The 24,726-nt window shown below is 39.4% G+C and overlaps 1 protein-coding gene across 7 annotated transcripts in view; it reads left to right on the plus strand.

The window, feature by feature from the left end:
- The window catches only part of cuedc1.S (CUE domain containing 1 S homeolog), a 77,300-nt gene extending 52,982 nt beyond the window's left edge, over positions 1-24,318 (plus strand). For 3 of the 7 annotated variants that reach the window (XM_018248469.2, XM_018248468.2, XM_018248470.2), the window contains 5 exons: positions 1,480-1,575; positions 16,694-16,787; positions 19,227-19,285; positions 19,382-19,451; positions 21,231-24,318. In XM_018248469.2, the coding sequence (XP_018103958.1) occupies positions 1,480-1,575; positions 16,694-16,787; positions 19,227-19,285; positions 19,382-19,451; positions 21,231-21,237 (326 nt within the window). In that variant the 3' untranslated portion in view covers positions 21,238-24,318. 7 annotated transcript variants of the gene reach the window in all.
- Positions 24,319-24,726: the final 408 nt, after the last annotated feature.

Here is a 24,726-nt window from a genome sequence, read left to right on the forward strand (position 1 = left end):
CATTTGATAAATCTGGGGTAACCGATAATTATATGTGAATAAAATGCTGTGACCTCACCAGCGACATGCTTAACTTTATTAATAGTAAAACAAAGTACAGTCTAATTTTGGCATTAAAACATGATAGAAACACATTCTTTTGTACTCCTGTCTTTAAAATCATTTTAACAGGTACATTGTGCTAGGAGAATGGGGAAAAAAAACAGTTCTTACATTTACTTTAACTCAGGTATATTGTGAAACACAGTAAGATCTTTTATTGGAATAAGTACTTTTTTTGTACAATTGTTTGATAAAAGGGTCAGACATTTAAAAGGACAGAATAGCCCCTTTGTTCAGTATATGTTTAACGGATAGGGCACTGTCTGTACATTTTGCCTATTTTAATCACAAAAAAAAAAAATATTTGTAATGTTTGAGATAAACAGGGAACTGACGCTACTCCATGTTTGGCCCTATTATTAGATAGATAATTAGATCACTGGTGCACAGATTAGCCCCCTGTATAATGGTAAGGGTAACGGCATACCTGGCGATTCGGGGACATTAAGTGGCCTGCGCCTCTACTTTGGGGTGACTAATCTTCCCGAACGGCTTCCCCCTGTCTTCTGCTGGCTATAATCAAAAATCGCGCTTTGTATTCCAAAGTCGCCTGAAGTTGCTTCACGAGGAAACTTCGGCGAGATTTTGGAATACAAAGTGCCGCGTGTGCCATGCCGCAGGCGATTTTTCATTATAGCCGGCGGAAGACATGGGAAGCCGTTCGGGGGGGATTAGTCGCCCCAAAGAAGAGGCGATTAGTCGCCAGCGACTAAATCTCCCCGAATCGCCAGATGTGCCCTTACCCTAACAAAACAGTTGCAAAAATGGGAGACTGAAGGAGGGTTGTAGACTGGTATTCTAATTAGCTATCTTACAAGGACCAACCATGGAATAGCTTCAGTTTCCCATTTTGCCTTGTTTAGCTGAAGAAATAACATAAACCATATTTTTTTTTTGTGATTAAAACAATAGACAAATAGAACTTTCAAGCTGTATGTGTATTTAAATACTAGACCTTTAACTTAATAGTAATGAAAAAGTTCTCTATTGCCTTAGGGGGAATTTTCATTTGCTAATGCTAAACAGACAGAAACATACATCACCAGATTCACACTTTAAATATTGACAGGGACAAGTACATGAATCCAAATACCTTCTTCACTCGCACACAAGGCTTCACAAATATTGAATGTTCCCATTTTGGTTCAGGGAAGCTGGACTTCCCAGTTGAGAATCCGATGAAGCAGGGTGGATAGATGTATCTTACTCGTTACTTCTCTTGGAAAATAATTGAGTTTACAAGGCAGATATGTTAATAAAGTCAGCAAAAGCAAAATTATTGTAAGCTGGGTATTAAAGAAGGCTAGAGAAATGTTTTGTAATGACCTGTGTATGGCATTATACTGAGTAGTCTAACAAAATGTTGTTATTTTTCAGCAGGTGAATTCCAGGCCATTTCAGGAATTTGTGACTCTAACAGTACTGTATCTGAAGATGCCTTATTTAGAGATAAATTGAAACACATGGGCAAGTGTAAGTATCTTAGTTTTCTTTTATCATTCCAGAATACAATTTTGGTATTTGTAACTGGAAAGCATCATTGGTCTGTGACCTGCCCTGGAACATGCATGGGCTCACAATTCAACCTTGGATTTGACAGCAGTTGTCAGGTTGATCAGCTAAATACACCCAGTTCAGTGTAATTTGACCACTCAGATTTTACACGTTTCAATCACTCAACAGCTCATTCACACAGGCAATCCCTAACCCTAGCGTCAGTCTTTCATTTTAAGCTGGTTTGGCTTATTTTCAGATATTTCTCTGAATTTTCTGGGCTAATGGTACACTTGAATTACATAAGTGTTTTAACATTACGGGGCAGATTCACTAAGGGTCGAATTTCGAAGTTAAAAATACTTCGAAATTCGACCCTCGAATTGAAATCCTTCGACTTCGAATATCGAAGTCGAAGGATTTAGCGCTAAACGTTCGTTCGATCGATCGAACGATTCGAAGGATTTTAATCCAACGATCGAAGGAAAATCCTTCGATCAAAAAAAGGTTAGCAAGCCTATGGGGACCTTCCCCATAGGCTAACATTGACTTCGGTAGGTTTTATCTGCCGAAGTAGGGGGTCGAAGTTTTTTTTAAAGGGAAAGTACTTCGACTATCGAATAGTCGAACGATTTTTCGTTCGATTCGTTCGATTTCGTTCGAATTCGAACGAATTTAACCAATTCGATGGTCGAAGTACCCAAAAAATACTTCGAAATTCGAATTTTTTTCATTCGAATCCTTCACTCGAGCTTAGTGAATCGGCCCCATAATGTATGTTCTACCCTGGATAAGTTCACATAAGTTAATTTTTTGGTTTAGGCCCCTTTACTCTGCATTTTTAGGAGTCACAAAGAAGTGGTGTTAGGTTTTTACTTTCTGAAAGAGTTAAAGCACTTTATTGCAAAACAATGCAGATATGTTGCTTTCTGTTCAGCGGAACTTGTGCCCATGATTCCCTGTGAATTATTAACAGAGAAGTGAATTAAACTCTATTTAAAAGGCATTTCCTTTAAATGCATGGCCATGGAATGTAGCTTTCAGTGGTGCAACCTGAGGATGATGCTTTGCTCTTTGATCTGCCTGTTCTGTACTGTGTCACATAAGCATAATTGCAGTTGGAAGGGCTACATTCAATTTGCAGACATAACCATGATTTATGAAAACTTTTTTTCAAGAAAACTATTTGAACTTTTTCATGGAGTTCTTGCCCATAATAGGATGTGTTTCCCTAGACTGAAACAAATCTTGCTTCTGAAAGTAGTCCAGTAGATGGCAGTCATGTTTTAGCATAATGCCATGGAATATATGGCAGTATCTGCTGAATTAAGGAATTTGATATGGAGTTATTTTCTGTCCATTGTAAATTGCTAAGTAATAACTAGATATTATAGTACAAAGTATATTTCTATAATAGTGTATGGAAAAGAAATGAAAGATTCTCTCAAATAACTGATTCCATTACAAAGAAAATCTAACAAAATAACTGCCTTTTGCACAAATTCTGCATGTAGACAGACATGATGTCTGGTGATTGTAATAGGGTGAGCTGTAATCCATCTTCTAGGCAGAAGGATTCCCCCCTATAAGATATATTGGATCATTCATCTGACACCCAACTCCTGAATGAAGACAGAACGAGGAGAAACAGATGCTGAGAGAGGAATAGTGAAACTTTATTTTTCCAAAATCCATACAGAGTAAATAATTGATTGTATTTAGAAAGTTGCTTAGTTAGATTTTAGACATTGTCACTTCAGCCTTTATACATTACATTTTTGGCTTACTAACTATATAAAAAAATTTTTTGCACAACCTATCTATTTACCCAGTTTTTATTTTACCACTGAACTGTTCCTTTAACACAGTACTTTAAAAGAAAAATCAGGTCTGTACTGGTCTGTGCAGAATAATTGGTTTTATAAAATAAGTCATATAACTGCATCCATTTAACGGAGAATAAGTTATTGCACTTTAGACGTTTGTGTGGCAATAAATTGTAAATTTGTAAATTTTGAGAGCTGTATATCCAGTTTCCATAAATCAGGTGATTCTGATTATTACAATATGTATAATAGGTAAACTGTATGGCCAATTAAGTATAAAGTACCACATGATGGTTCCAAAGAAGTATACTGTCCTCTCAACTGACAAGCCAATTCTGGACAGCTGGCATTGAGAGGAATGCAATGGCTTTTTTGAAATGTATGTAGGTTTTACTTTAGGATTAGCATTTGGATGGGTTTGTGCAGAGTTGCGAGGGGGAGCTGTTAACCTTTCCAGGTTAAGAGATGCCTTGGAAGTTCTTCATTGATCAAGAGTGTTAAGTGTCCTTTACATCATGAGGCTCTGAGAAGTCTCTCTAGATCCCACTTGCTGGCAGGGGTGAATGGTGTTGAGGAACCTGAAGTATGAAAATAAGTAGATAGGAATAGCTAGCGTGAAGTTAGATCCTGTATTTATTATATTATGCTGGGAGTGAGAGTTAGAGTTAGGTTGGGAATCCCCAGAAAATAAAAATTTTAATACATTTTAAATAATCACTGGTGTCCCAGTTATTGAAGATGTTTAAGGTGTATGTAGGGTTGCCATTTGGCCAGTATTTTACCTGCCTAGGTGGTAAAATACTAGCCAAGGCTGGGACCAGTATTACAATTTTGAGCATAAGAGTTTTTATAGATTTGGGAACATATGACATAAGAACATCTGTGACTAAAAGGGCATTACTGATGGGAGAGCATAGAGATATCGTTTCATAGCACAGAAAAGCAAAGAACTGCTCTCATAACAAATCAGGTGGTTCTGCTCAAGGTGAAGGCACTAATAACCAAGACTAGATTGAAAACAGAATCCATCCAAGTTGGGGGGGGGGGGGTTCACGGAAGAATCTGCATACACAGAATGTTATTCTTTTTCAAGTCATATTTAGAAAGGTTACAAAAAATTGTTCTGTCTTTTTAAAAGAGCCTGTTATATAATAAATTTCCATTTTTTACATGCAACTTGACCCAAAATGGCAGTTTCCTTTTATCATAGAAAATTGGTCCTGTCATGTTATTTCCAAGTGTAACTTTACACAAATCGTCCATATACTTTAGGGTGTATCCTATTGATATATTTCATACAATGTAACACGGTAGGAATGAAGCAGTGCTGCACAGGGTGGAATAAAATCTGTTGGACTAGTGTGTTGGGGTTGACAAAACCCACTTTTTGTGGGATGTTGTCCATGGAACTATACCTGCTGTATGGCCCTACCCCTCAACTTCATTAGGCTTTGATTTCTCCTCTTTTCCTTGTGTTGTTGCTTATCCTTGCATATTACTTACCCATCCCTCCTACCCCCAGAGATATCAGATGGGGGTGGCAGGCGCGGGTATATAAGTAATACCGGTGCTGGTTTCAAGTTTTTCTCCTCTTTGGTTAACTTTGTGCTTTTGTATTTCCTGCTCTAATTCTCAGTGTGCAATTTTTTATCTTGTTGCTGCTTTGTTTTATCTTGCCCTAAATATGCTACTGCCATGTTTCCATCCGAACTGTATGTCTTGTACTTAGGTCAGATTTGTTCTTCTTTGTGCACTTCTAGCATCTGACCTCTTACTTGTCACTGGTATTTGTCTTCCATTCCCTCTCCAGATTACTTGCGTATATTGCATAGATGCCATCTCTCTCCTAGACTGGGACTGTTATTTTTTTAGAACAATGCCCCTAATGCAGATTAATTGGCTCCTGATAAAATTGACCCATAGTGCATGTGAATGCGAAGAGGGGAACTGGGACAGGGACTGATGTGAATGATGTTTTATCATGTGGGATATGTTGGCACTAAAATAATAGTATAATAACTAGTGCCTCTGCCACTATTCTGTATTATGTTTACTATCATGTTATAGACCTTCAGTAAAGGGTCTCTGGAACATGTTTGTTTTTGGCAGCAGTTACTTTGCTATTGATTCACTACTGCTTGTCCCAAAACCTTGACTGCCCTTCACAATGTCACCTGCTTTCAGTTTTTGGGCTCAACCTCAACTCTCTTTTTTGGCAGAAGGTCGAATACATGTTTCTTGCAGTAATCACTCAGTACTTCTTTGTGTAAGTCCTGACTATCCAGTCTCGGTCCAGTTGCAGTTCTTGCATATCAGCCATAGCAATAAAGGTTTCCCTCTTACTTTCCAAACAGATGGCAAATAACAGTAGCAAATTACACCCAGTGTGCACTGTGTAGCTATATACGTAATATTGTTAAGTAGCCTTGGCCACTGTAGTGCACATTGATGACCATGTTTGATTTGTTCACTCTAACAGGTGTCAACCATGCTCACCTGGCTGGTGATGTCGGGGGTGGGTGATGTAGGGAGCGGGGAGGTGACTTAAGGGGCGGGACTGATGACGTGGCAATGTAATTCACTTCAATGTCCTGTCCAGATTTCCTTGTTAACCTTTGAAGGGGTGGTTCACCTTTAAGTTCACTTTTAGTATGTTAGAGAACAGCCAGTTCTAACCAATTTTACGTCTTCATTTTTTTGTTTTTTAAATTAATTGTCTTTTTCTTTCCAGCCTTCAAATGTATTCTTATTGCTACTTTTAATACTCGTCTTTCTATTCAGTCCCTATGTGTAGATTAAGTGCAAATTGTAGTAATATTTGAGAAACTGTTGACAAAAATGAGTTCAGGGAAGTTCTATCTACCTTGTGCTTTATTTAGTATGTGATAGAGCAGCTGATAGTAGTTTGGGAAAAGTTAAGGGAAAAACATCATGTGTTAACACCATACTAATTTGTTTTTATAGTTTTTCTCCAGAAGAGGGCAGTCTTGCTATATATATAATTTTATTTGCCTTGTTGGCAAAGTATCTGAAAACATGGTAGAGGCTTTGTTATAATTATGTTCTTTTCATGTATTTGACCTTAACAAAGTTAAACAGATGCAATATTTCTAAGCCAATGTATGCTGGGATTTCCAGTTTAGCAGTAGCAACAAACAGCAGCTGTTTTAGAAGTGCAGGCTTACAAGAAATGCATTTAGTAAGGATGTGCTGATTTGCAAACTGACCTCTTTTAATTTTTCTCATTCATATGCACCGCTAATGGATGGTTTTTAGTGTGTATTTTATTTCACAACTGATGGTTTTTCCACAGGCAGCAGCTTTTAGCCCCACTTTTAAAGGAGTGGTTCACCTTTAAGTTACCTGACAATGGGCAATTCTAAGTAATTGATTTTTTTTTTTTTACAGTTTTAAATTATTTCCTGTCTTCTTCTGACTCTTTCCAGCTTTCAAGTGGGGTTGATCCCTTCTAAAAAAAAACAGCAAAACAAATACTCTGTAAGGCTACACATTTATTGTTATTGTTACTTTTTATCACTCCTCTTTCTATTTAGGCCTCTCCTATTCATATTCCAGTCTCTTATTCAAATCAATGCATGGTTGCTAGGGTCATTTGGACCCTAGCAACTCAAAGGTGAATAACCCCTTTAATAGAGGCAGGTAAGTCTGCTCCACCCATGAAATGTAAACTTTAAAAGCCCTTATTACATACATGCATAAAAAAGAAAGGGCCCACATGACCCTGCAGAATATAGACTGATTTCCCTACTAAATGTAGATCTATTGTATACTAAATACTCGAGGATCTAGGCTATTTTACCCAGCTTAATTAATCCAGAGCAAGTGGGTTTTGTCCCTGGCGGAGAGGCCAGAGACAACACCAACAGACTCTTTACTGTTATGCTTTGCTGTCAAAAAATAGAGGACACCAGCTATGTTCTAGTCAACCAATGCTGAGAAGACATTTGATGAGTTGCCCTTCCGTGCTATAGTTAAGGACCCTAAATAGTCGTCTGGGTCTTAGCAGTATAAACACAATCCTCAGCCAGAGTGAGAATTAATGGACGTCTGTCAGACCTGTTTGCTGAGCCGGCTTCAACAGGACTTGAAAAACTGAGGAGAACCAACCAACTTACTTCTGGCTCAGCCAATTAAATATCTTGATACCTATTTCAGGCCATTCTTCCCACCAGCCAGGTACTTACCAAACTAAAGCAGCCTATCACCCTTTATATGTGGTTTATATGATTTAAGAGAAACCCCAGGATAACAAATTCAAAATTCACCGAAACGAAAGTCACCGGCGGTATAGACCTGTCTGACCTGTTCAGCAATCGGAAAGCCGCACTGATTAACAGATGCATTGGGCATGTTACAGTTCCCACACAGTAACGTAACTAGAGGGGGCGGACCCTGGCGCGGGACGTGCAGCCGGGGCCCCCCGCTGTACACTATTTTCTGTGCGGAATCCAGTGGCGCGCGAGCTGCCGGGGAGCCCTGAGGGGGGTTTAGGCCCTTGCCTGCTCCCCTGGTAGTTCGCCACTGTTCCCACAGGTTACGGATTCAAATAGAACAGGGATTAACAAAAACACTACTCTGGGCCATCCAATAGATTGGCAGTTGCTCCTAGCATACCCCCTGTCATTGGTAATCCTAGATTCCTGACGGGGTTGATGCTCCTCCCTATAACAGATGGCAGGTAAAACTATATCCGGGTACTTACTTCTTTCTATTGGGTTCCACTGTTCATTCTTTAGAAAACCCTGTTCCCTCATATCAAACCCACTTAACCCAATCTATTTAGATATGACCAAATGAAACATTTCATAGTTTCGCACACAACAGTTAAAGCACCAACTTCTTTGGGATCCACCTACTAGAACTATTTCATTCAAGTTTCATTCATATGAACATTAAACATACCCCCCGTACCCCATTCAAAGCTATATGGGAAGAACTAGGGCTTTCTCTGGGTGACGAAGACTGGCTACTTTAAAATACACAAACTTGCTAAGCTAATGGTATAGAACACCAGTTAAACAAGCTAAGAGTTATCCTAATGTTCCACTTGCTGGAGATGCAGTGTTGAACTAGGTACAAAATTGTTGGAATAAACTCACAATATAAAAAAACTTTAATTTTTGCTTATTTATGATAAAATCTGAAAATCTGAATGTAAAAAAACTCCATTGAATACAATCGTGAAAAAAAAAACTTGAAAACCTTGAATTTTTCAAGTTTATGTACTTAAAAAACGTGCATTTGTGAGTTTACAAACTCAAAAACTCTTGAATTAAAAATATGGCTTGTATTGACCTCTACATGTTCTACAATGTTCAATGTTCCTTACATTCCAGTTTTCCATTTGTGTTTTGCTTAATAAGTTGTTTTTGTGCAAAAAAATTTCAAATCACTCCCTAAATGAAACCTATACAATAGATTCATATTAGTGCATTAGGAGCAGTCAGGTCTCCATCTACTGCAGTCACTTATTGTTGTCCAGATTACCTTATAGTAAGGGGCAAATTAAGCAAAAGACTGGATACCTTGAATGCAGCACATACTGTGAACCTTCACAAATGTCCAAAGGGTAAAACTGAATGTAGTGCAAGCGCTTTTTGAAATTAATGACATGTGTCTAAAAACATCAATTGACTGTTGTCTTTTTTTATTTAATGGAAAGACAATTAAAGAGGTCATCAAGCCCAATAGACATGCAGCTTTCATCTTTACTATTGCCTTCTTCTTTGTCATCAGTCATTCCACTGACTTTTGACCACAGTCGCTGCTAATGTCAATTTACAACATATTCCATTGACCAATGTCAGACTCTGGAGACAACACTCATAAATATCAGTCGATGCTTCATTTCCAACTTTGATATCTAAATCTATTCATTGTCTAATCTCAGACTTGTTCGGGTTACCCCTGTGATTTAAAGGGACTATACACACCAGTATTCAACATGAACAAAGTATATATTTTCTGTCTTTAAATTAAGAAAATCCATATTTACTTTGTATTATTATAAAGCACAAAGAATTGCTTCTATGTTTTTCACTTTCAACTGATGAGCATTTCCCTAATACTGCGTTGTCAAATGCCGTGATGATCTGGTATTTGCAAAATGCGCATGGGTGAGCTTTTACAAAATTTCCCATTGATGCCGTTTAGAATATTGCCGAGGTACCTCAAAGGTTGTGGGAATGTTCTTTGAGGGTCAGAATTATTAATCCACAGGCTTGAAAGGTAGAAATTGGTAATTGCAGGCCTTTTTTACCAATTGTATCATTGTTAATGTGGCCATAGACGTAACAATTGCAACCATTAGGGATGTAGCGAACGTCGGAAAAAAAGTTCGCGAACATATTCGCGAACTTGCGCAAAAATGCGAGCGGTTCGCGAACGGTTCGCGAACCCCATAGACTTCAATGGGAAGGCGAACTTTAACATCTAAAAAAAAAGCACTGAAGCACAGTTGCCAGAAAAAATATGCCATATAAATGCTGAAAATAGTAATTTTTCGCCATACGTTGACCTTGTAGACATTGTTTGCCCAGTTTTTTTGGTTGCAGCCACTGAAGCACAGTTGCCAGAAAAAATATGCCATATAAATGCTGAAAATAGTAATTTTTTGCCATACGTTGACCTTGTAGGCATTGTTTGCCCAGTTTTTTTGGTCGCAGCCACTGAAGCACAGTTGCCAGAAAAAATATGCCATATAAATGCTGAAAATAGTCATTTTTTGCCATATACGTTGAGTCAACGTATGGCAAAAAATGACTATTTTCAGCATTTATATGGCATATTTTTTCTGGCCTCTGTGCTTCAGTGGCTGCGGCCAAAAAAACTGGGCAAACAATGCCTACAAGGTCAACGTCGTTGACCTTGTAGGCATTGTTTGCCCAGTTTTTTTGGCCGCAGCCACTGAAGCACAGAGGCCAGAAAAAATATGCCATATAAATGCTGAAAATAGTCATTTTTTTGGTCGCAGCCACTGAAGCACAGTTGCCAGAAAAATTATGCCATATAAATGCTGAAAATATAAATTTTTTTGGTTGCAGCCACTGAAGCACAGAGGCCAGAAAAATTATGCCATATAAATGCTGAAAATATAAATTTTTTTTGGTTGCAGCCACTGAAGCACAGAGGCCAGAAAATTATGCCATATAAATGCTGAAAATATGCATTTTTTTGGTCGCAGCCACTGAAGCACAGTTGCCAGAAAAAATATGCCATATAAATGCTGAAAATAGTCATTTTTTGCCATACGTTGACCTTGTAGACATTGTTTGCCCAGTTTTTTTGGTTGCAGCCACTGAAGCACAGAGGCCAGAAAAAATTAAACCAGTAGGGTTTGCACCCTAGTTTGTAACGGTGGCGGAGGGAGGAGGACGCTAAAGGACAGCTGTGTGTGGAGTCATGAGGCTTGAAGAGAAGGACAGCTGCATAGAAGTCAGAACAAGTCTTCCGGCGTGCAGTAACCCTCCGAGATCCACCCCTCATTCATTTTAATAAAGGTCAGGTAATCGACACTTTTGTGACCTAGGCGAGTTCTCTTCTCAGTTACAATCCCTCCTGCTGCACTGAAGGTCCTTTCTGAGAGCACACTTGAGGCTGGGCAAGACAAGAGGTTCATGGCAAATTGTGACAGCTCTGGCCACAGATCAAGCCTGCACACCCAGTAGTCCAGGGGTTCATCGCTCCTCAGAGTGTCGATATCTGCAGTTAATGCCAGGTAGTCCGCTACCTGCCGGTCGAGGCGTTCTTTGAGGGTGGATCCAGAAGGGTTGTGGCGCTGCCTTGGACAGAAAAACATTTGCATGTCTGACGTTACAGACTGGCCAAAGGGCTTTGTCCTTGCAGGTGCGCTCGTGGCAGGATTACTGGCACCTCTGCCCCTGGAATGTTGATGAGTTCCTGAAGTGACATCACCCTTAAAAGCATTGTACAACATGTTTTGCAGGCTGGTTTGTAAATGCCGCATCTTTTCGGACTTGTGGTATGTTGGTAACATTTCTGACACTTTATGCTTGTACCGAGGGTCTAGTAGCGTTGCGACCCAGTACAGGTCCTTCTCCTTAAGCCTCTTGATACGGGGGTCCTTCAACAGGCATGACAGCATGAAAGACCCCATTCTCACAAGGTTGGATGCAGAGCTATCCATCTCCGCTTCCTCATTATCAAGGACTGCATCATCCACGGTCTCCTCCCCCCAGCCACGTACAAGACCAGGGGTCCCCAAAAGGTCACCACTAGCCCCCTGGGAAGCCTGCTCCTGTTGGTCCTCCTCCTCCTCCTCCACAAAGAAACCTTCCTCCTCTGACTCCACTTCTGGCACCTCTCCCTGCGTTGCAGCAGGTGCCTGGGTTCGTTCTGGTGATTCCGACCAGAAATCGCGCGCTTCCAGCTCCTCGTCACGCTGGTCTACAGCCTCATCTGTCACTCGTCGCACGGCACGCTCCAGGAAGAAAGCGAAGGGTATTAGGTCGCTGATGGTGCCTTCGGTGCGACTGACCATATTTGTCACCTCTTCAAAAGGTCGCATGAGCCTGCAGGCATCGCGCATAAGCACCCAGTAACGGGGGAAAAAAATCCCCAGCTCTGCAGATCCAGTCCTACCACCCAGTTCAAAAAGGTACTCGTTGACGGCCCTTTGTTGTTGCAGCAGACGTTCCAACATAAGGAGCGTTGAATTCCAGCGAGTCTGGCTGTCAGAAATCAAACGCCTGACTGGCATGTTGTAGCGCTGCTGAATGTCAGCAAGGCGTGCCATGGCTGTGTAGGAACGTCTGAAATGGGCCGACACCTTTCTGGACTGGGTGAGAACGTCCTGGAATCCTGGGTACTTGGAGACAAAACGTTGGACTATTAAATTTAACACATGTGCCATGCAGGGCACATGTGTTAAATTGCCCAGTCTCAACGCTGCCAACAGATTGCTTCCATTGTCACACACCACTTTTCCGATCTGCAGTTGGTGTGGGGTCAGCCACCGATCGGCCTGTGACTGCAGAGATGACAGGAGTACAGATCCGGTATGGTTTTTGCTTTCCAGGCACGTCATCCCCAAGACAGCGTGACAACGGCGTACCTGGCACGTCGAATAGCCTAGGGGGAGCTGGGGGTGCACAGGTGTGGAGGAGGAGAAGGAGGACCCAGCAGCAGAGTAAGAAGAAGAAGAGGAAGAAGACGAGGTAGAGAGCGATGGAGGAGTAGAGGTGGTGGCAGAACCGCGTGCAATCCGTGGCGGTGACACCAACTCCACTGTTGTTGTTGAGCTACCCATTCCCTGCTTCCCAGCCATTACCAAGTTCACCCAGTGGGCAGTGTAGGTGACATACCTGCCCTGACCATGCTTGGAGGACCATGCGTCAGTAGTCATATGGACCTTTGGCCCAACACTAAGTGACAGAGATGCGGTAACTTGGCTCTGCACATGTTGGTACAGGTGTGGTATTCCCTTTTTAGAAAAAAAATTGCGGCTGGGTACCTTCCACTGCGGTGTCCCAATTGCTACAAATTTGCGGAAGGCCTCAGAGTCCACCAGCTGGTATGGTAAAGCTGGCGGGCTAAGAGTGCAGACAAGCCAGCTGTCAGACGCCGGGCAAGGGGGTGACAGTCAGACATTGGCTTCTTACGCTCAAACATGGCCTTCACAGAAACTTGGCTGGTGGCAGATGACTGGGAATGGGAACAGGTGGTCAAGGTGGAAGGCGGAGTGGAGGGTGGTTCAGACGGGTCAAGGAGAGCAGAGGTAGAGCAGTAAGATGCTGGACCAGAAGGAGTGTGGCTTTTAGTTTGCCTGTTGCCTTTGAGGTGTTGCTCCCAAAGTGCTTTGTGCTTGCCGCTCATGTGCCTTCGCATAGAAGTTGTACCTATGTGGCTGTTGGGCTTACCAAGGCTCAGTTTCTGACTGCACTCATTGCAAATTACAATGCTTTTGTCAGAGGCACACACATTAAAAAAATCCCACACTGCTGACTTTTTGGAAGTGTGCGATCTGGCGGTAACAGTAGAAGTTGGCGGCATTGGCGGCAATGGCGGGTGCGTTGGCCGGCTGAACACAGGTGCCGATACATGTTGTTGCCCTACTGATCCCTGCGGGCTGTCCTCCCTGCTTCTTCTAAGTCTTATTCTCCTACTGCCTCTCTGACTCTCCGTCTCTCCATCTGAACTACCCTCCTCTTGCTCTCTTCTACTAGGCACCCACAAAACATCAATCTCCTCATCATCATTCTCCTCAGATGCATCAATTTCTTCTGACACATCACAGAAGGAAGCAGCAGCGGGGACCTCCTCCTCATCACTCATTATGTCCATCTCTATCGTGTTCTCTGCCAGAATTAAATCTGGTGTAAGGTCCTCATCTCCTTCATCTTCTTCTGGCAATAATGGTTGCGCATTACTCAGTTCAAGAAACTCATGGGAAAATAACTCCTCTGACTCCAGTGAAGAAGGGGCACCGGTGGTGGAGGAAGTGTTACGTGGGGTGGCCATAGCAGTGGAGGATGAGGAGGATGTTGTGGTAAAGTTAGAAACGGTAGAGGATGGGGTGTGCTGTGTAAGCCAGTCAACTACCTCTTCAGCATTTTGGGAGTTCAGGGTCATTGGCTTTTTAAAACTGGGCAATTTGCTAGGGCCACAGGATTGCATAGCAGCACGGCCCCTAGCACGGCCTCTGCGTGGCGGCCTGCCTTTGCCTGGCATTATTTTTAAAAAAACAACAACAACAAAAACTCAGTTGGTTTTTCTGGAAACGATAATACACACAGCTAGATGGCAGTTTGAAGAAAACAGTGTGCAAATAATGCCTACAAGGTCAACGTATACACTACTACAGTGGTGGATACGGATTACGTAAAATATATGAATGCTGCTTGAAAAAAAGTAACTCAAGTGGTTTTTCTAGAGACGATAATATTATCAATATTTAGACAAAATGTGAACAAGCTCACACAGCTAGATGGCGGGTTGAAGAAAACAGTGTGCAAATAATGCCTACAAGGTCAACGTATACACTACTACAGCGGTGGATACGGATTACGTAAAATATATGAATGCTGCTTGAAAAAAAGTAACTCAAGTGGTTTTTCTAGAGACGATAATATTATCAATATTTAGACAAAATGTGAACAAGCTCACACAGCTAGATGGCGGGTTGAAGAAAACACTGTGCAAATAATGCCTACAAGGTCAACGTATACACTACTACAGCGGTGGATACGGATTACGTAAAATATATTATGGCTGCTTGAAAAAAGTCACTCCGGTGTTTTTTCTGGAGACGGTAATATTATGGATATTTAGACAGAATGTGAACAAGGTCACACAGCTAGATGGCGGGTTGAAGAAAACAGTGTGCAAATAATGCCTACAGGGCAAATAATGCCTAAAAGGTCAACTTATACACTACTACAGCGGTAGTAAAATAAAAAAAAGTAAAATAAAAAAAAAATGAATATTAAAAAAAAAAATTAAAGTTGGTGCTGCTGAACTACTAGGAGCAGCAGATTAGCACACCAGTCCCACTCCCCAACACTGCTAGACTAATAGCACTGGGCTCTTATAGTAGTAGTAGTAGTAGTAGTAAAACAACAAAAAAATAAATAAAAGCAGTCCTTGCAGCAGTCAGCAGATGAGATCAGAAGCAGGACAGCTGCCCACAGCAGCTACATACAGAGCACTGCAGTAGAAGGTAGATTACTAGCCAGCAAAGCTACCTAAGCTTAAATGTCCCTCAAACCCCTGCAGACTTCTGTCCCTCCAATAACAGAGCAGTATCAAAACGATTACTAGCCAGCAAACTTTCAACTGTCCCTGAAATCACTAACAGGCAGCAGCTCTCTCCCTACACTATCTCTTCAGCACACACAGGCAGAGTGAAAAAACGCTGCAGGGCTTCGGTTTTTATAGGGAAGGGGAGTGGTCCAGGGGAGAGCTTCCTGATTGGCTGCCATGTACCTGCTGGTCTGGGGTGAGAGGGCAAAAAAAAGCGCCAACAATGGCGAACCCAAAATGGCGAACGTCGCGCGACGTTCGCGAACTTCCGGCGAGCGCGAACACCCGATGTTCGCCGGCGAACAGTTCGCGACATCTCTAGCAACCATTGGTCGCAGGAAACATCTTTCATTTTCAATTTAGACACCTAGCGGCATTTTTATCAAAGAGTGAAGTTAGAGATCACCACAGTCCACTAGAGTGAAATTCCGCCTCTCTCCATTCATTTCTATGGCATTTTTAAAAGAGTATTATCAGTGGGTGAAAGTGAAAGTTCATCCTTTAAAGATCCCATAGAAATGAATGGAGATAGTGGGATTTCACTCTAGTGGACCGTGTCGATCTCTAACTTTACTCTTTTATAAATATACCCCCTAGAGTTAATCGTCAAATATACAAGTAGAAACAGTTGAATTCTACCTGTACCTGAGGATTCAGCTGTAAACCCTGGCCGATGTTCTGGCGCCTTCAAAGGTGCCCAATCAAAATTTTCCATTCAACGAGCTGACCAATATCCAACTCTTTTGCCGATATCAGCCGGCTCATCTCCCGCCATATACGCACCGAATATCTGTGCATCTATGGCCACCTTTAGAGTATGGTGCAGATGTATCCTAAGATTGTTGCACGTTTGTTTAGGTAGCTGCCATAATTCTTATGCTGGGGCTTCCAATTAACCTCCAACACACAGTTTTTCCTTAGTATCATTCAGCTACCAGATTAAACACCAACATTTTTGATCACTGTTATAGTCATTGGTGAAAACACCACAGATGCCAACTCCCTTTTGGTGGAAAATTAGGTGTCTAGGTCAACTCCTAGGGCTTTATATCAAAGGAAACAAACTGCATTAGTCCATGTGACTTTGAGACACTGAAACCACTCTATACCAAAGCCCTGGCTGCAAATAATTAGAACAAAGCTGTCCAATTTGGAGGCCTGCAGACCAGATGCACCTTCCAAAGGATCTTTGTAATCCCCAACCTCCTCAAGGGATCCACAGACTTCTTGTGTGACATTATGATTTTATTTTAATTAAGCCCGCTGAAAATGAAAATGTTGAACCACTTTAGAGAATTTGCTTTTTATCTATAATAGAAATCCCCAACTGATATACTTTCAGTATATATGGAAATGATATTCAGTATATACGGAAATTATATACTCTGTGCATAAAATAGGGATGCAAAATAGTGCCAATTAGAGAAAGGCACAGTTATATAAGTTCTCTAGCAACCAAAATAAATGTAAATTTTGTTTTGTGTTTTCAGCTACAAGGAAGAAATTGTTTGAAATCGCCCGAGCTTTTTCAGAGAAAACGAAAATGAGGAAGTCGAAAAGGAAACATTTGCTGAAGCATCAGGTGTATCCTTTAATGAAGCTATGATCATTAGCTAACCAATGCATTAAACTAACAAACTGAACTATAGGTAGTGATGAGCTTAATTTTTTCGCCAAGTTTTGCCGCAAAAATGATGCCCATAGACTCTAATGGGTGAAAAAAATTGTCATGCGTCAAAAATTTGTCGCTTGTCAAAAAAAATTGTCACCCATAGATTTAATGCATTTCTGCAAATTCACAAATTTTCTGCGAAGTGAAATGGTTCCGATTCACCCATCACTAATTATAGGTTAATTGCAGAAAGTCCTGCATTGCAAAGCTTTATGCATATTACTGCTAATCTTCTAAAACAGCTCAGATTTTATAGAAACCCAGATTGCCAAGGACTACATTGTGCAGTTCCTCAATTCCCCATGCACTAATCCCTATATGTAATAATTTATAAACCTCTCACAGTGCAGAATGATTCACACAGTCAGTATATTTGCCCTGCCCATGGTTCTATTTACAAAGCTGGATAAGAGTGGTATATTTAATGTGCAAACAGATTTGCTCATTTTGTATTTGCGCTGCAATAGTCCTTAAGGGATTTTTAAATATGGTATAATCGCAATTTGTGAATATTTATGCACACACTCTGTATTTGAGTTATGCCACGACTTTGGTGGCTGAGAAAATATTTGCAAAACAGTTTTTGAAAATTGTGAATTTTTATTACTGCCAACGCTGTTTTTGCGCACAATGGGGTCATTTATAAACAGTGGGCAAATTTACACCTAGGCAGTAACCCATAGCAACCAATCAGTGATTAGGTTTTTTCAAACAGCTGCAGGTTGAGCAGTGAAAGCAATAATCTGATTGATTGCCATGGGTTACTGCCCAGGTGTAAATTTGACCAGTGTTTATAAATGAGCCCCAATGACCTTGGATAGTCGCAAACATCCATCTCATTTGCGAATATTTGTGCACAGCGCAAATTTGCAGGAAACAAAAAGACAAGCAAAGTAGTGCAATATTTCAGCATTCAGGGAAAAACATAGGTAATACAACCATTTTTGAATAAATATGTTTTGCGCAAACTTTATAAATGACCCCCACTAGGTTTGCCCAGGAGCAGTAACCCACAGTAGCCAATAAGATGCTTTTAAACAGACGACCAGTAAATACTGCCTGCCGATTGGCTGCTATGTGTTACTGCTCCTGGGTGAACTTATTGTCTTTTATTCATGACCCCATAAATAAGTGGTATGCCAATTTTATATAAAATCAGTCAAATTTAATGTATACTCAATACAATAAAGGACTGTGCTGAAAAGTCTGAAATGTGAATCTATATAAAGTGAAAATATACCACTTTTAGTATTTTATATGCTATGTATGTGTTCTGCTTTGTTATTAGTGGGTCTGTAGGTTACCTAGGTGAATCACTGGCCATTTTCTTTCATTATTTGATTACACGCTACACTACTGCTGTACAGAACACTAGCTTTATATTTGTTGTCCCTGAAAGTTGTGTATACATATAGTACTACAGTGCTTTCTGTGTACTAACCTTTCAGTATATACATTATGTGGTTTTTGTGAAGTGTGTATCAGGTGATAGCTGCTAGAATTGTTGAAGCTTTTGAATCAGTGCAGTTGGACATCTATTTTCTATACATTTACTGGCAATTTGCATTGCTTTATACAGGAAGCAATCTACAGGAATTCTTACATTGTTTCCAAGATGGAGGTAAAATTCAAAGAAATTGCCATGCCTGACATGCTGAGTGCATTTGTGTTTATGACAAGTATATTTAAAAAAAATATGTAAAATTGTAAACAAATGTGCTGGCTAGGAGAGGTAAGAATCTTTAAAGGAAAGGCTTTTATTAATATGTGTTGTGATATATTGGCCATTAAAGATGATGGCAATATTCTAGGCAGAATCAGTTCACGTTTGGAGAAAAGTTAAAATCAAGGAGGCAATCCAAAATTTCATTTAGAATCCAGTATTCGGACGAATCCATGTGGCTGGCTAAACTGATTCCAAAACCTTAAAATCACCTAATTTTTTGTGCGCACGCGAGGCGATTCGTTTTCCAAAGTCGACCGTTTCCTCGTGAGGCAACTTCGGGCAACTTCGGAAAACTAAGCGCCGCGTGTGCTTTATAGCAGACGGGAAGACACGCAAAGGCAGTTTGGGGAGATTGTTGCCCAGAAGAAGAAGCGATTAGTAGCCAGGTGACTAAATCTCCCCGAATCTGCTCGTGTGGACTGACCCTTCAAGTGAATAAGTTGGTTCAGGAGTGGAACTGGGCAGTAAGTTGTGAAAATCAATTTGCTTTTTATTTAAATTGGCAATATTTTCTTCTGTAAAGTCCAGTATGGTAACCTAACCCAACCCAGCTGGTGAAAATATTGAAAAATTCATGTCCAGGGGGGCTTTGTGTGTTTAAAATTTTTCTTAATAAAGACTTCAGCCTTGGAACAGCTGCCTCCACAGCGAACCTTCTGGATCATGTTGAAGTTCATTCATGTGGTAAGCACAGCGGTTTAGTAGGGCTTCACAAGCAATTAATATTCTATATTTCTATTGGTTATCTGAAAGTGAGTTCAAGTCTTCAACTTTTTGTAGATGAAGATGCGCAGTCAAAGTCGAGACAGCAGAACCGTGAAGAAAACGAAACACTGAAAGGACAACCAAAGTAGGTTTTCTTGTAATATGTACCAGTATGCCCTCTGACTAAGTTGCCACCTGGTCAGTATTTTACTGTTCCAACTAGTAAAAAAATACTTACTTTGTAGTAGGAAGAAAATACAATGATATGGAGGATTAGTTGGGTTTGTTTCCAAACATTTGCAAATCCTAGAACAACTCAAATGTGTGATCTGACTTTTTAGCCAGATATATATCATGCAAGCAGTCGGTAAACTGCTGACTCCATGTGGCATGGCACACTTGGTAAGTTATATTGGCCAACTTTACTGTAATCAATTTCATCTCTCCCCAATAAGTGATGGCCGAAACCCAGCTGTAATTGTTCCTCAAAAGTCAGAGAGAGGACCTTGTACTCATCATTACACAGACATATTGCAGCTCCTTGCTTGAATCTAGAAAAGGCCTTACCTACACCCCGATACACTTTATGCATCTGGTGGACAAATGGATAATAAAATTCCGAGATACCCTAATCTAACATGGGAATTCTGTATTAAATGAATGCGTTAATACAATACTCACACAGTGCAAAATCACAGGGACCTGCGCTGTTGTTACACAGATGAAAAATGCTATTAATGCAGGAGCCTGGAGTCGCTTGTCATCAATCACCCATTTTAAGTATGACATTTATTCTTTAAGGTTAAAGTCTGTGTCCCCTACCTGGTCGCCATTTAAATCATATCAGTATACTTCAATTACATTAATCTGGTAAAAAAAATTCTTTGCTTGCACATGCTGAAGCCTAGTAATGTATACCTTTAGAGGCAAATAAAAGGGTGTAAAATAGATATGCCACAAAACAATGTAAACATAGTACAGTTATGGGATCTGTTATCTAGAATGCTCGGGACCTGGGGTTTTCCAGATAGCAGATGTTTCCGTAATTTGGATTTTTATACCTTAAATCTACTAGAAAATCATGTAAACATTAAACAACCCAACAACAAACCCAAATAGGCTGGTTTTGCTTCCAATAAGAATTCATTATATCTTAGTTTGGATCAAGTACAAGGTACTGTTTTATTATTACAGAGAAAAAGGAAATATTTAAAAAAAAATTGGATTATTTGATTATAATGCAGACTATGGGAGACAGCCTCTCGGTAATTTAAAATAAAAAAATATTTTTTTAAAGTTTGGATTATTTCTATAAAATGGAGTCTATGGGGCAGATTTATCAAAGGTCGAGGTGAATTTTCGAATGAAAAAATAAATTTCCAGCTGTTTTTTGTGTACTTCGACTATGGAATAGTCCCAATTTGATTCAAATTTGAATAAAATCAAAAATTGGTAGACTTCGAAGTTTTTTTTGGGAAAAACTTCAAATCGAATTCAGTTGAATGCGCTATTCCTTCAATTCGTATGATTTGAATTCAGCCGAATATGGACCTATTCGATTTAAAACGGACCTCTTTGACCAAAAAAAAAAAACGATTTAATTTCGGTAGGTCTTTTTGAATCCGAATTTCAAAGTTTTTTTAATTCTGAATTCAACCCTTGATAAATATGCCCCTATGTGTACGGCCTTTCTATAATTATGAGTTTGCTAGATAAAGGGTTTCCGGATAACCAGCCCCAACAACGTAAACTGCACAAAAGCCTTCTATTTTGGAGACTGAAGGGTGGGAGGAATTGGGGTAGGATAAGAAGATCAGAAAATGTAAATAGTTAGCCTTTAATTGTATAAAATGTTATTTTGACTAACCATGTATTGAATTGAAAATTTACTCTTGTTTTTAATTAGTTCTAATTTACCTTTCAGGTCCTAACTCCAAGTCCTTGGTGACTCAAATTGCTTATCACAGCCAGAGGAAAGAGATTTGGATTTGTGCTGCGGTTACCTTTTTTTTTTTTCCCTTTTGGACAAATACAAGGCACAATTTTTTAATCACATATTTTAATATTTAATGATTACAGCCAAACCTCAATATTTGTAGCAATCATACTGCTGAAATATAGTGGTAAAATGGCAACAGATTACTTAGCTCATTTTCATCTTCAGATACTACGATCATTTTGTATTTTATTTTGTCTGGAGGATGCTTCCTCTTTATGTAGAAAAACACATTTTAGGGAAATTTCTGTGCACAACACAAAAAGCTGTTGATTTACTTTTTGAATAGGAAAAAATAACCAAGTGCAATAAACATAAAATGTTATGTTATATGTTTGTAGGGGACGAATCACTTTTATTCACTCTTTATCTAATTCATAGGCTTGCAAACTGCGGGGCTGCCCCCTTGGGGGCTTAATTGGGGGCACTCAGCCCGATGGTGAGATTTGTGTTGCATATGTATCTGCCTTACTTGTTAGCTGTGATGCGGTAGCAGTGTGCCTGTCAACAGTATTTTCAGACATCTGTAATCTTGTTATAAGAAAAATGGGGCCTGACCAAATGTTGAAGCTCAAAGGATGAACTTCAAATCTAATAATTTGAAACCTTTTGATCAGAAGTGTGTCCATGATGATGCAACATCCTTCATGCTCATGTCTCGCATCACAAAACTATTCACAAGTGTAAAGGGAGAGAGCAAAAGAATACTCACTCAAGTAGCACAACAATTACTGCTCCCTCCCTTATAAGAAGAATTCAACAAAGATTTTTTTTTTTTACAGCATTATAAGATTTTTATATATTTTTTTTTTTAACAGGTTTTTAGTGCAGGATAATATGTTTGTATTATTTTAATGATAATAGTTAAGACTAGGTTTTACTTCACAGGCCATGTATTGGGTTCCAGTGTGCACCACAGATGTATCTTTTGGCTGTGCAGGCAGCCTGTAGTGGAGAAGGAAATCGCCTTTTGCATAGTAAGGTAGCATATAACATTGACATTGGTTAGAAGAATTCATTTCTGGAAAAGCTTAGCCTGTTTTTTTTTTTTTAATTTTTATAACAAAAGAAGGTACTGTCATTTTCTTTAACAATCCTTTAAATTATAACTAAAAACATTTTGTGGGTATGAACATGCCCTACCGTATAAATAATGAAATCACCTCCGACATATCTTGTTTTTTTCTAAATTAAAATAATCCATTGTAAAAAAAACGTTTTCTTTTGAAAGGGGCTCAAAATGTAAAAAAAAAAAAAACATGTAGTTACTATATATTTTGTACTCATGGTAAAATAAAACTGAATGTTTATTATAGTAATGTAAAGAGCGTTGTTAATATGGTTGCATCAGAAACAGACATTTAATTGTATGTATCATACGTCATGCAGTATGGTGTTAAGACAGATTTAGATTTGTATACTTTGTAAAGTATTGATGGAATTTAAAAAAAGGTTATGTATTATTCAAACAAAATACAAGTGTTTATAATGATGCCACAATTATAGCTATTTATTATCTTGTAGTAACTCTCACTGGTAGAGATTTTTGGAAAGATCATTAGTAATGGATCAGGCACCTTGGGTCGATGACACAAGCTTTCTGGAGCCATCTTAATGAATGCGCATCTTTATCTGCTAAATACTTACTGTACAGTATAGCTCCAAATTACCGAAAGCCTGTCTCCCATAGATTCCATTATAGTCCAATAATTCACATTTTAAAGATGATTCCCTTTTTCTATATAGAAATAAAACAGTTCCTTGTACTTGATCCCAACTAAGATATAATTAATCTCAATTGGATGCAAAACACTTCTATTGGGTTTAATTGATGTTTAAACGATTTTTTAGCATACTTAAGGTATGAAGATCCAAATTATGGAAACAGCCCTTATCCAGAAAATCTGAGGTTCAAATAAGACCAGCACTCCAATTATTTTTCAAATGATTTTATTCAATCGTCACTCGTGTTTTCCAATGTTTCGGGCCTCCTAAGGATGGCTGAAACGTTGGGGGAAAAAAAATATATATATATTAATTTATATATACACATACACACACATACACACACACACACAAACACACACACACCAGGTCAAAATGACAGTACTCACCGGAGTTTGCATGACTGTATTTATCACAATAGACTTTCATTTTGCTTCATTAACACAGTTGTGCAAACTCCTGTGAGTGTCGTCACTTTGGTGTATTTCATTATACCAACGGCAGCCAGGTTTAATAATATGCTTTTGGTGTGCAATCTATTCCAGAATTTGTGTGTGTTGACTACCCATGTGTAAATGTGTCCATTGCTGATAAATGAGTCCCACAACTGAAAATATCTCTGCTCATTGGATCTTTCATTGAGCAGCCAAACCTTTTGGTCAGCTAAACGACCTTCGTAGGAAGAGTGCAGAGCCCTTTCTGCTCTTGGCATTTGTATATAAATGGAGCAAAGTTGTTTTCACACACCATGTCACAACATATAGCATTTATTCTAGTAATAACAATATATTTAACTGGAGAGACATGTTGAGTCTCTGAGCCTGTTGAATAGAATATGTTTGTTTCACCTGTATTATTAAAAAGAGAGAGAGGACAGAGTAAAGACAGAAGAACCACTAAAACCAGCAGCCTCCATCTCTGTCTATTCATTTACAACTAAATATTATATGGCAAGTGACGTGATAAGATCATTCTTCAATGATCAAAGTGACCAGCAGCTCCATGCATTGCTTGCTTTTGAGACTGGGAGTTGATGATCGCCTGAAAGGATTTTTTGTAAGGTCCTATGTTCATATGTGCTAAATATAGCGATCGGTAGAAAAAAAAAAAGATATAATCATACCATGTGTTAACTACTTGCTGTGGTTATACTGTAGAGACCCCCAAGACTTTGACGTGTTAAGCAAGTAGTCATTTTTATATTGTCATGCACATGCTGGGTTACTACAGTGTCCTGTGTTAATGTCTTAAAGCAATTTCTTTATTAAAGTCAGTATTTGTATTAACCAAACCCTGTGATTGATGAAGTTTTTTTTTGGTGCACTGTTAAATTAGTTTATTTTAATATGTTTATTTTAATCCATCTTTTTAAGTCCAATTTCTACACAGCCATTACATATTTGTTTTACAAAATGTTTGGTTCATAAAAGAAACATGTCTGTTTTGGGCAGGGTACATCCTTCCTCTCCGATTATCTTAATATGATTTAGGGGCAGATTTATCAAGGGTCGAAGTGAATTCGAGGGAATTTTCTACCTAAAAAAATTCGAAATTCGAAGAAATTTTTTGGATACTTCGACCATTAAATAGGATACTATGACTTCGAATTTACTTCGAATTCGATTCGAAGTCTAAGTTTTTTTTACCGAATTTGACCGGTTTGCGGTCGAAGTAAAATTGTTCGATCGATCACTGAAAT

This window comes from Xenopus laevis, chromosome 2S, assembly GCF_017654675.1.
Source record: "Xenopus laevis strain J_2021 chromosome 2S, Xenopus_laevis_v10.1, whole genome shotgun sequence".
In the NCBI taxonomy this organism is placed as follows: Eukaryota; Metazoa; Chordata; class Amphibia; order Anura; family Pipidae; genus Xenopus; species Xenopus laevis.